Source organism: Myxine glutinosa, chromosome 6 (assembly GCF_964187855.1).
Source record: "Myxine glutinosa chromosome 6, kmMyxGlut1.1, whole genome shotgun sequence".
Classification (NCBI taxonomy): Eukaryota; Metazoa; Chordata; class Myxini; order Myxiniformes; family Myxinidae; genus Myxine; species Myxine glutinosa.
The window spans coordinates 73,227,415-73,239,535 of NC_136266.1; the positions used below are offsets into that span (position 1 = coordinate 73,227,415).

General features: G+C 48.3%; 1 protein-coding gene across 1 annotated transcript; it reads left to right on the forward strand.

The window, feature by feature from the left end:
- Positions 1-7,512: 7,512 nt before the first annotated feature.
- On the forward strand, positions 7,513-11,589 carry WNT1 (Wnt family member 1). Its single transcript, XM_068119205.2, has 4 exons — positions 7,513-7,664; positions 8,156-8,409; positions 9,213-9,487; positions 10,646-11,589. The coding sequence occupies exons 1-4, from the start codon at positions 7,576-7,578 to the stop codon at positions 11,132-11,134; spliced, it is 1,107 nt and encodes a 368-aa protein (XP_067975306.1). The 5' UTR covers positions 7,513-7,575; the 3' UTR covers positions 11,135-11,589.
- Positions 11,590-12,121: the final 532 nt, after the last annotated feature.

Here is a 12,121-nt window from a genome sequence, read left to right on the forward strand (position 1 = left end):
GGGGGTGCTTGGGGGGTGGGGAGATGGCTTTCGACTTTATGGTCGACTATAGTACATGCGCCGAGGATCGAGATGCATTTTACATGCAAGGATCTTGGTGTATCATGTGCATGAACATTTGGAGGTACCCACTGTGCCATGCTATCGAATGACAGCGGAGACAAGAAAGGAAAATCTGCCATTGTCCATCTCCGCAAGGACCAGTCTACCTGCGATGCTTGCGGTAGACGCTGTGGGGCCCACATGGGACTATTATATAGAGCCAGGAGCGTCGAGAGGGGGGCGGGATTGTTGAGGGGCCCGAGCTTCTCCTGTAATTTTATTTAAACAACACAGTGAAACCCCTCATCGGCTCATCCTCATTTCCTCATCATTACATTTAAACCCAGAAGGTGATTTTGCTTTCTTGCCGGAAACAAAACAACATTTACCGCTGTTAATGGTACCGTTTCAAACTTTACAGAAAATGGTTATTAACCAGAATTGTGCGTTACAAAGGAATGGGTTTGTATCCTCTTTGTCCAAAAATTTATTAACCATCTTCTCATGTATTTTTTTGCCAATCTTAGGGAAAAGTAATGTTCAACAGTCGAGGGTGCGAATTGAATCGATCGGTCCAAACGTCCCGCTATCTGCTTTATTTTCGATCACACGGCTAAATAAAAGTGACCATTTGTGTTAAAAAGTATTTTGTTCTTCATTAAAGAAAGTTCCTTAAAAACTTATAAAAGAGAGAAAGGTGTAGAGTTCCGAGGTTGTTTGCCTCGGGCCCCCGGGCTGGCACTCGGCGCTCCTGCATACAGCCCAAGCCATGGCACAACCACAATGCTAAGTAAGCATTCCAACGAAGGGAAGAGATTCGTCGAAAGAGACGACTCACACCATCATCATCATAACATGGAGGAACGAGCGGTGGATGAGAGTGCGTTTGTTGTTGAGTCCACGTAGCCGCCATATTATGCGAGAGTGAGGTGCAGGGTGTATCATGTGAGAATGGGGTTCACTGTGTATCATGTGAGAGTGGGGTTCACTGTGTATCATGTGAGAGTGGGGTTCACGGTGTATCATGTGAGAATGGGGTTCAGGGTGTATCATGTGAGAGTGGGGTTCATGCTGTATCATGTGAGAGTGGGGTTCGGGGTGTACCATGTGAGAGTGGGGTTCAGGGTGTATCATGTGAGAGTGGGGTTCAGGGTATATCACGTGAGAATGGGGTTCAGGGTGTATCATGTGAGAGTGGGGTTCAGGGTGTATCATGTGAGAGTGGGGTTCAGGGTGTATAATGTGAGCGTGGGTTCAGGGTGTATCATGTGAGAGTGGGGTTCAGGGTGTATCATGTGAGAGTGGGGTTCAGGGTGTATCATGTGAGAATAGGGTTCATGGTGTATCGTGTGAGAGTGGGGTTCATGGTGTATCATGTGAGAGTGGGGTTCAGGGTGTATCATGTGAGAGTGGGGTTCAGGGTGTATCATGTGAGAGTGGGGTTCAGGGTGTATCATGTGAGAGTGGGGTTCAGGGTGTATCATGTGGGAATGGGGTTCAGGGTGTATCATGTGAGAATGGGGTTCAGTGTGTATCATGTGAGAGTGGGGTTCAGTGTGTATCATGTGAGAGTGGGGTTCAGGGTGTATCATGTGAGAATGGGGTTCAGGGTGTATCATGTGAGAATGGGGTTCAGTGTGTATCATGTGAGAGTGGGGTTCAGGGTGTATCATGTGAGAGTGGAGATCAGTGTGTATCATGTGAGAGTGGGGTTCAGGGTGTATCATGTGAGAATGGGGTTCAGGGTGTATCATGTGAGAATGGGGGTTAAGTGTGTATCATGTGAGAGTGGGTTCAGTGTGTATCATGTGAGAGTGGGGTTTAGTGTGTAACATTTGAGAGTGGGGTTCAGGGTGTATCATGTGAGAATGGGGTTCAGTGTGTATCATGTGAGAGTGGGGTTCAGGGTGTATCATGTGAGAGTGGGGTTCAGTGTGTATCATGTGAGAGTGGGTTCAGGGTGTATCATGTGAGAGTAGGGTTCAGGGTTTATCATTTGAGAGTTCGGTTCAGAGTGTATCATGTGAGAGTGAGGTTCAGTGTGTATCATGTGAGAGTGGTGTTCAGTGTGTATCATGTGAGAGTGGGGTTCAGGGTGTATCATGTGAGAGTGAGGTTCAGGGTGTATCATGTGAGAGTGGGATTCAGGGTGTGTCATGTGGGGTTCAGGGTGTATCACGTGAGAGTGGGGTTCAGGGTGTATCATGTGAGAGTGGGGTTCAGGGTGTATCATGTGATAGTGGGGTTCAGGGTGCATCATGTGAGAGTGGGGTCAGGGTGTATTATGCGAGAGTGGGGTTCAGTGTTTATCATGTGAGAATGGGGTTCAGGGTGTATCATGTGAGAGTGGGGTTCAGGGTGTATCATGTGAGAGTAGGGTTCAGGGTGTATCATGTGAGAATGGGGTTCAGGGTGTATCATGTGAGAGTGGGTTTCAGGTTGTATCATGTGAGAGTGAGGTTCAGGGTGTATCATGTGAGAATGGGGTTCAGTGTGTATCATGTGAGAGTGGGGTTCAGGATGCACAATGCATGCGGAGTTCCAGATGCATAATGCATGCGGAGTTCCAGATGCATAATGCGTGCAGGGTTTCGCATGCATAATGTGTGCAGGGGTTCAGGATGCATAATGTGTGCAGGGGTTTGGGATGCATAATGTATGCAGGGGTTGGGAATGCATAAATTGTGCAGGGGTTTGAGATGCATAATGCTTGCGGGGTTCAGGACACATAATGCGTGCAGGGGTTCGGGATGCATAATGTATGCAGGGGTGGGGAATGCAGAACTTTATGCAGGGATTCGGGATGCATAATGCGTGCGGGGTTCAGGACACAAAATGCGTGCATGGGTTTGGGATGCATCATGCGTGCGGGGTTCAGGGTGCATAATGTGTGCGGGTTTCAGGATGCATAAAGTGTGCAGGGGTTCGGGATACATAATGAGTGTAGGGGTTCGGGATGCATAATGTGTGCAGGGGTTCCGTGTGCATTATGCGTGCAGGGGTTCGGGATGCATAATGTGTGCGGGGTTCGGGATGCATAATGTGTGCAGGGGTGCGGGATGCATTATGCATGCATGGGTTCGGGGTACATAATGCGTGCAGGGGTTCGGGATGCATAATGTGTGCAGGAGTTCGCTGTGTATTATGCGTGCATGGGTTCGGGATGCATAATGTGTGTGGGGTTCGGGATGCATAATGTGTGCAGGGGTGCGGGATGCATTATGCATGCAGGGGTTCAGGATGCATAATGCGTGCAGGGGTTCGGAATGCATAATGCGTGCAGGGTACAGGACAAATAATGCATGCAGGGGTTTGGGATGCATAATGCGTGCGGGGTTCGAGGTGCATAATGTGTGCGGGGTACAGGATGCATAATTGTGCAGGGGTTCCGTGTGCATTATGCGTGCAGGGGTTCGGGATGCATAATGTGTGCAGGAGTTCGGTGTGCATTATGCGTGCATGGGTTCGGGATGCATAATGTGTGCGGGGTTCGAGATGCATAATGTGTGCAGGGGTTCCGTGTGCATTATGCGTTCATGGGTTCGGGATGCATAATGTGTGCAGGGGTGCGGGCTGCATTATGCATGCATGGGTTCGGGGTACATAATGTGTGCAGGGGTTCGGTGTGCATTATGCGTGCATGGGTTCAGGATGCATAATGTGTGCATGGGTTCGGGATGCATAATGTGTGCAGGGGTGCGGGATGCATTATGCATGCAGGGGTTCAGGATGCATAATGCGTGCAGGGGTTCGGAATGCATAATGCGTGCAGGGTACAGGACAAATAATGCGTGCGGGGTTCGGGGTGCATAATGTGTGCGGGGTACAGGATGCATAATTGTGCAGGGGTTTGGGATACATAATGAGTGCAGTGGTTCGGGATGCATAATGTGTGCAGGGGTTCCGTGTGCATTATGCGTGCAGGGGTTCGGGATGCATAATGTGTGGTTCAGGGTGTATTCGGGGTGCATAATGTGTGCCCGGTACAGGATGCATAATTGTGCAGTGGTTCGGTATACATAATGAGTGTAGGGGTTCGGGATGCATAATGTGTGCAGGGGTTCCGTGTGCATTATGCGTGCAGGGGTTCGGGATGCATAATGTGTGCGGGGTTCGGGATGCATAATGTGTGCAGGGGTTTGAGATGCATAATGCTTGTGGGGTTCAGGACACATAATGCGTGCAGGGGTTCGGGATGCATAATGTATGCAGGGGTGGGGAATGCAGAACTTTATGCAGGGATTCGGGATGGATAATGCGTGCGGGGTTCAGGACACAAAATGCGTGCATGGGTTTGGGATGCATCATGCGTGCGGGGTTCAGGGTGCATAATGTGTGCGGGTTTCAGGATGCATAAAGTGTGCGGGGTTCTGGATGGTAATGCGTGTGGGGTTCGGGTTGCATAATGTGTGCGGGGTTCGGGATGTATAATGTGTGCGGGGTTCGGGATGCATAATGTGTGCGGGGTTCGGGGTGCATAATGTGTGCGCGGTACAGGATGCATAATTGTGCAGGGGTTCGGGATACATAATGAGTGTAGGGGTTCGGGATGCATAATGTGTGCAGGGGTTCCGTGTGCATTATGCGTGCAGGGGTTCGGGATGCATAATGTGTGCGGGGTTCGGGATGCATAATGTGTGCAGGGGTGCGGGATGCATTATGCATGCATGGGTTCGGGGTACATAATGCGTGCAGGGGTTCGGGATGCATAATGTGTGCAGGGGTTCGGTGTGCATTATGCGTGCATGGGTTCGGGATGCATAATGTGTGCGGGGTTCGGGATGCATAATGTGTGCAGGTGTGCGGGATGCATTATGCATGCAGGGGTTCAGGATACATAATGCGTGCCGGGGTTCGGAATGCATAATGCGTGCAGGGTGCAGGGTACAGGACAAATAATGCATGCAGGGGTTTGGGATGCATAATGCGTGCAGAGTTCGGGGTGCATATTGTGTGCGGGGTACAGGATGCATAATTGTGCAGGGGTTCGGGATACATCATGAGTGCAGGGGTTCGGGATGCATAATGTGTGCAGGGGTTCCGTGTGCATTATGCGTGCAGGGGTTCGGGATGCATAATGTGTGCGGGGTTCGGGATGCATAATGTGTGCAGGGGTGCGGGATGCATTATGCATGCATGGGTTCGGGGTACATAATGTGTGCAGGGGATCGGTGTGCATTATGCGTGCATGGGTTCGGGATGCATAATGTGTGCGGGGTTCGAGATGCATAATGTGTGCAGGGGTTCCGTGTGCATTATGCGTTCAGGGGTTCGGGATGCATAATGTGTGCGGGGTTCGGGATGCATAATGTGTGCAGGGGTGCGGGATGCATTATGCATGCATGGGTTCGGGGTACATAATGTGTGCAGGGGTTCGGTGTGCATTATGCGTGCATGGGTTCGGGATGCATAATGTGTGCGGGGTTCGAGATGCATAATGTGTGCAGGGGTGCGGGATGCATTATGCATGCAGGGCTTCAGGATGCATAATGCGTGCAGGGGTTCGGAATGCATAATGCGTGCAGGGTACAGGACAAATAATGCATGCAGGGGTTTGGGATGCATAATGTCTGCGGGGTTCAGGGTGCATAATGTGTGCAGGGTTCGGGATGCATAATGCGTGTGGGGTTCGGGATGCATAATATGTGTGGGGTTCCGGATGCATAATGTGTGCAGGGGTTCGGGATGCATTATACCTTCAGGGGTTCAGGATGCATGAGGTTGCATAATGCGTGCAGGGTTCAGGAGAAATAATGCGTGCAGGGGTTTGGGATGCATAATGCGTGCAGGGTTCAGGACAAATAATGCGTGTCGGGGTTTGGGATGCATAATGCGTATGGGGTTCAGGATGCATAATGCGTGCAGGGTTCGGGATGCATAATGTGTGTGGGGTTCGGGATGCATAATGTGTGCAGTGGTTCGGGATGCATTATGCGTTCAGGGGTTCAGGATGGATAATGCGTGCAGGGGTTCAGGATGCATAATGCGTGCAGGGGTTCGGGATACATAATGAGTGCAGGGGTTCCGGATGCATAATGCGTGCGGGGTTCGGGATGAATTGTGCGTGCGGCATTTCAGGATGTATTGTGCATGTGGGCGTTCATATATATAATACGTGCGGGTTTCGGGATGCATAATGCGTGTGGAGATCGTGATGTATCATGCGTGCTGATCTTCCGATGCGACATCACAAAATCCGACGATCGTGACAAGAGATGCATATTATTTGTTGATTCCTTTTGGTCCCGGCTTTATGCTCGACTTTTGTACATAGTTAGTTAATTTACTCATGTTATATGATTCCTCATCTTTACCAATGTTGTTTTTAAATATTACACAGTGGGATTTCTCAGTGGTGTCTCCAATATCTGAAATGTATCATATTTGGTTGGAGTGTCGGTGATTGGCATCCCACTACGAGTAAAGAGCGGCACCGTCTGGTGCAGTTCCATAAGCAAACTACAACGGCACTCGGTAGAGAGCATACCGCTGCCAGTCTGAACAGTTTACCTTTTGTATCTCACTGATGTGTCAGATCTGGATTCGTACATTAACCAAAATCTAATCGACTTGTTCTTTTCACCTAACCAACTCATTCACTAGGTTTTGTCGTAATTCGTCCATAACATTTTGAAATATCCTGGTCACAGACAGACAGCCAGGGGTGAAAACACAATCTCCAGCCACCTTCTGATCTTACAATTTCTTTTTTTCCATGAAATGTTCAGCTGGCCAGGCCATGTTGTTACCAATGTGAACAGTATCAGGTCCGATGGCTTTTTTAGGGTCACATTTTTAGGGTCTGGGTTACCTACCCTCCTCGAGCCTTTTTTATGCTCTAGGGGGGTAGGTAACAAAGAAAAAGTGCAAAACTTCCCCCTATTTTGATATATATGTATGTATGTATGTATGTATGTATGTATGTATGTGTGTATATATATATATATATATATATATATATATACATATATATATATATATATATATATATATTCATGTTTTAGGTTGGACGACACACAAGGGTCAAATGTTGAACCATGCTTAAGTGGAAAATTAAATCAAACCTCTCCTTCGGATGAAATCAATAAAGGAATGTTAATAAAGTAGATTATAAAAGCCTTTGTCTGGCATGACTGTCCTATACTTCCATTGAGGGATCACTGCAGTTCACATCGTACGCTTGTGACGCCTGTGGCTGCGTCCGCCAATGGAGACGCTTATCGAGCAGTCTGTCCACCGGACACTTGACTGACGGATGCTTGACGGGCCAATCCCCATCGGTCAGCAAGGAGACACAGAATAGGATGGAATGCTAAACTTTTCTTCTGCTGGCGAGAAGCCACCTCCAGGGCGCATCTCCGCATAGATTCGCCAGCCCCCGGCGCCCGGCGCTGCCATGTACGAATGCTTTGCCTCTCTAATCGCTTCGAGGATTTGCCGCGCTCTGCTGCGCCGGGACACTTCAAAAAGGTCGCGCGTCAAAACCCGCGACGGCCCGGCAAATCTTCTTCACCAGGAAGCCGCGTTCGCACCATGCGCCTACAGGCCGTGCTTCTGGCCGCCTCGCTCGCCGTGCTGCCGGGGGCGTCGTGCGCCCCAGGCCGGAGCCGCTCCGCATGGTGGTGCGTCCGGAACGCGTGTGCTCCCCTTGGGTCGCGGTATCATCTGCGGTGGCGGCAGAGACAGGGAAATGGGAAGAGTGGGGAATGATGTGATAGGTTGAGCAAAGCTGAACTCGCATTTTATAGTTAAGCAAAAAATAGGTTTAATGGTTTATTGTTTAAATATTATTGTTCCGAATTTTTGCCTGCAAAACGAAACCGTTGTGTAACAATGAGGAATTTAGGTAAGTGTTACAGTTCGTAAGTTACTGTAGCTAAGTGGTATTGTAAGTAAGTGAATGTAGCTAAGTGTTATGGTGAAATTATGGATTTTGAATTCGCATAGTGATTGCAGAGTTTATTTTACTTTTGAGTTCTGTATATATTATAATAATATATTATAAACTCAGGAATAAAAGGAGATAATGAACCGAATGTAGAAACATTATGCTTGGTATCCTCCAATGTATAACAAAGAAGTTTATTTCATTTCTTCTTTTATTCCTCCGCAGGGGGATCGTCCACTCCGGTTCCGTCAGTAACCGTTTGAGTCCCCGAGGGTCCGAGCCCTTGGTCCCAGACACGACCCTCGCAGCCATGACCCGAAGGCAGCGTCGCCTCGTGCGCCGTAACCCGGGCGTGCTGCATGGCCTGCTGTCCGCCGTACGAGGGGCCGTGCGGGAATGTCGATGGCAATTCCGCCATCGGCGATGGGATTGTCCGAGCGGGCCGGGCCCAGCGATCTTCGGGAAAATACTGCAAAGAGGTGAGGAGGAAGAAGAAGATCGTACCTTTTGATGTGGTGTTTGTGATACGAAAGCTTCACTTGTGTAAAACTTTGTAAGATGACGAATAACTTGTGAATGAATTGCTTGAATATATATATATATTCCAACATTCGAACCAAACAAATATATTCAAACATTCATTTATATATACAGTATATATATATATATATATATATATATATATATATATATATATATATATATATATATATATATATATATATATATATATATATATATATATATATATATATATATATATATATATATATATATATTTTTATATATATATATATATATATATATATATATATATATATATATATATATATATATATATATGTATATATATATGTTCAAGCAATTCATTCACAAGTTATTCGTCATCTTGCAAAGTTTTACATATACTGTATATATATATATATATATATATATATATATATATATATATATATATATATATATATATATATATATATATATATATATATATATATATGTATATATATATATATATGTATATATATATATATATAAATATATATATATATATATATATCAATTATATCGGTATATATATCGGTAATCGGTAATGGGTATGTAACAGGAAATATCTTGTTTTCACTCTTTTCTTTCCGAAAGAAAATGCAGCGCTTTTCGTCGTTTGTCGTCTCTCTGACCACATAACACTCTGAACGACGAATGGAGCCTTTTGTGCTGTTAGCGAGATGTTGTTGAACCGTGCAACGTACTGTATGTATCACCCGGATCTGTGTTCCAGGCTGCAGGGAGGCGGCTTTCATTCATGCCCTCGCGAGTGCCGCCGTGGTGCACTCAGTGGCACGAGCGTGCAGCGACGGCACCGTCGCCTCCTGCACCTGCGACTACCGGCGGCGGGGCCGCGGTGGCCCGGACTGGGAGTGGGGCGGGTGCAGCGATAACCTGCCCTTCGGTACGCGCTTCAGCCGCGATCTGAGTGCCCTCTCGGGGTCCGCTCGAAACACTCGGGACTTGCGGGTCTTGATGGACCAGCACAACGAGGAGGCCGGACGGAAGGTGGGCATGACAGCGATTGTGTCCCAATCGGCTCTTGTCATAATACACACAGCAGCGGTAATCAATCGAGCTCGTGTCAAAATACACACATAAACTGTAATCGTATTGCCCAAGAAACGTTTTTGTCACAGTCTTTCACGAACCAGGTGGCCAGGCTTCACATTCGAGTGGATTCTGTTTTGGTAGGAATTTGTATCATTTGTTAATGGTGTCCGCGATAGCTCACTTTCTTTTCACAGAGGGCACCGTAGGATCTTTATCGTCCACTAACTAATGCGAAAGATTGGTCGCCCAGCCTGCGCAACACCAGGGTGGCAGTTTATAGCTGGGCCGGGATTCGAACCAAGGTTAGACAGCTTTGAGCGTGCGCACATGTATGCTATTATTCGAGCCTTCAAAGCGCCAAAATAAACAGGTATTATTTTATAAACCTGCATTGAGGGGGTCATGTTCTAATACTTAGGAATACTCAAACAGCTCATATAATCCAGTATACACGAACGATTGTGGATTAGTTGATACAAGCAGTTTGAACGTCATTCATCGATAAACGAGATTTTGAGAATCTTTGAGCGAAGCATCAAATGGTTTTCTTGTCGATGTGCGGTTTGGGGAGACGGGTGAATCTCCGCAAGGCAAACGTGTGCGATGTGCCCCAAGCGATGTTTGTGCGTAATTACATCATGTGGTCGTGTGTGTGCGTTGCCATGTATGTTGTGTGTTGCTGTTTCCGTGCGGGGTTTCGTGTGATTGCCAGAACCTGTTATAGAGCTCCGGTGCTGCAGAAACAGCTTCCTGGCAAGGGTTGCACTAGGTGGTTTGCCGTTGCCTTCCCAGTTGTAGTTAGGGAGGGAACTCGGAATTTGGCCATGGCACCGGAGAAAGCTCGCCTACTCTTCACGAAGTGCACCGTGGGGTCTTTAATGTCCACCAACTGATGTCGGTAGACATCCCAGTACATTTAACGTCAATTCGAGGGTCGGTACACGTATTGATGAATCGCCCTGCTGGGAAACACCAGGAATGCGGTTTATAGCCGTGCTGGGATTCAAACCGTGGCGAGACAGCTTGGAGGTGAGTGTGCAATATGTAGGCCTGCATCTGTGTGCGTTTCGTTTCTACACCTGTTTCACTCGACACGTGTGTGCCCGTGTGCAGACGGTCGAAGCCGAGATGCGACAGGAGTGCAAGTGCCACGGCATGTCGGGTTCGTGCGCCTTGAAGACGTGCTGGCTGCGTTTACCGCATTTCCGCAGCCTGGGAGACCGGCTCAAAGAGCGCTTCGACGGAGCCACGCACGTGTCCAACGGTGGGAAGGGCGGGAACCGCGCGTCGCGCTCGGACCGCGCGTCCCTGCAGCCCGCGGACCCGTCGCACAAAACGCCCGCGCAGCGCGACCTCGTGTACCTCGTCGAGTCCCCCGAGTTCTGCGAGGCCGAGGCCCGACTCGGATGGCCGGGGACCCGCGGACGTCGCTGCAACAGCTCGTCGCCCGGGCTGGACGGTTGCGAATTGTTGTGTTGCGGCCGAGGCTGGAACAGCTATCGGGAGCGCGTGAGCGAACGGTGCCTCTGCACCTTTCACTGGTGCTGCACAGTCACGTGCCAGAACTGCACCCGTCTCGAGACGGTGCACGAGTGCTTGTGACATGCGCGACCGGACCTCGACGGTCCCACGTTAGCAGACTTTCTTTTCGGACGGTGCTCGATCAAGTTCATCACTGTTTGATCAATAACTGGAAGAGCATGTTGGTATGACGTCACAACAATACGTCGGGTCCTACTAAACTTGTGTATATATACAGTATCGTGATGTAACCAATAATGGCTCAGCAAGGTCGTGTGATTCCTTACATCACATCTAAACTTATTTATCAGATCAGCGATTATAAGATCACACTCATAAATACACAAAGAAACAAACAATCCATTCATTGTGCAGGAAAACGACAACAAACAAACAAAGCAAAACAAATGTGAACTTTCTGAACTTTTCTTTTCTTGTAAATATAGTGGAATTATTTATTATTATCGTGGAAATAATTGGAAGCCGTGTTTACATCTATAGTTTTGTAGGACAATAAAGAAGTCGTTGATTGTTTTAAAACAAAAGGAGTCTTTATGTTTTGATAATTCCTTTCAACTGCTCCGCGTGTTCGGACCGATCGACTTGAAAGGTTTGGAAAAGTGAAAAGTGATCGCGGACTGCGTGCGGTCATGGAGGTTTCGACTTGTGAGCTTTTGGCCCTGACTTGCTGAGCCCCGGGGCCCTCCGGGCTCCACCATCGCATCCCTTCGCTCGAGGAATGTCAATTTGCCTCCATACTTTGGCGAACCCTTCTGAAAGATTAGCAACCCGCCCTCTCGATAACCGTTTACTGACTATGAGTGGCCGAGCCAGCGCATTCAGATGCCAGACTGACGACGGGGCTTCGAGAGGTCATTTCTTAACCTGCTGAGAGGGCAACACCGCCCCCGGGCGATACCGAGCCGGATAGGTGGGGACGGCCTGATGAACCGGGGAGGAAGGTGGGGTGTGAAGGCTCCGGTTGACCTGCGTGCGTCAAGGTGTGCACGAGCGACGTGACGTCCCGGCCACTGGAGGGCGGTGTAGTTTAGGCGTACATTTACCTAC

Excerpts from the sequence above, each read along its gene's own strand:
- WNT1 (XM_068119205.2), top strand. The coding sequence starts at position 7,576 with ATGCGCCTACAGGCCGTGCTTCTGGCCGCCTCGCTCGCCGTGCTGCCG. Across the intron at positions 7,665-8,155 it reads CGGAGCCGCTCCGCATGGTG|GGGGATCGTCCACTCCGGTT; the intron begins GTGCGTCCGGAA and ends ATTCCTCCGCAG. Across the intron at positions 8,410-9,212 it reads CGGGAAAATACTGCAAAGAG|GCTGCAGGGAGGCGGCTTTC; the intron begins GTGAGGAGGAAG and ends TCTGTGTTCCAG.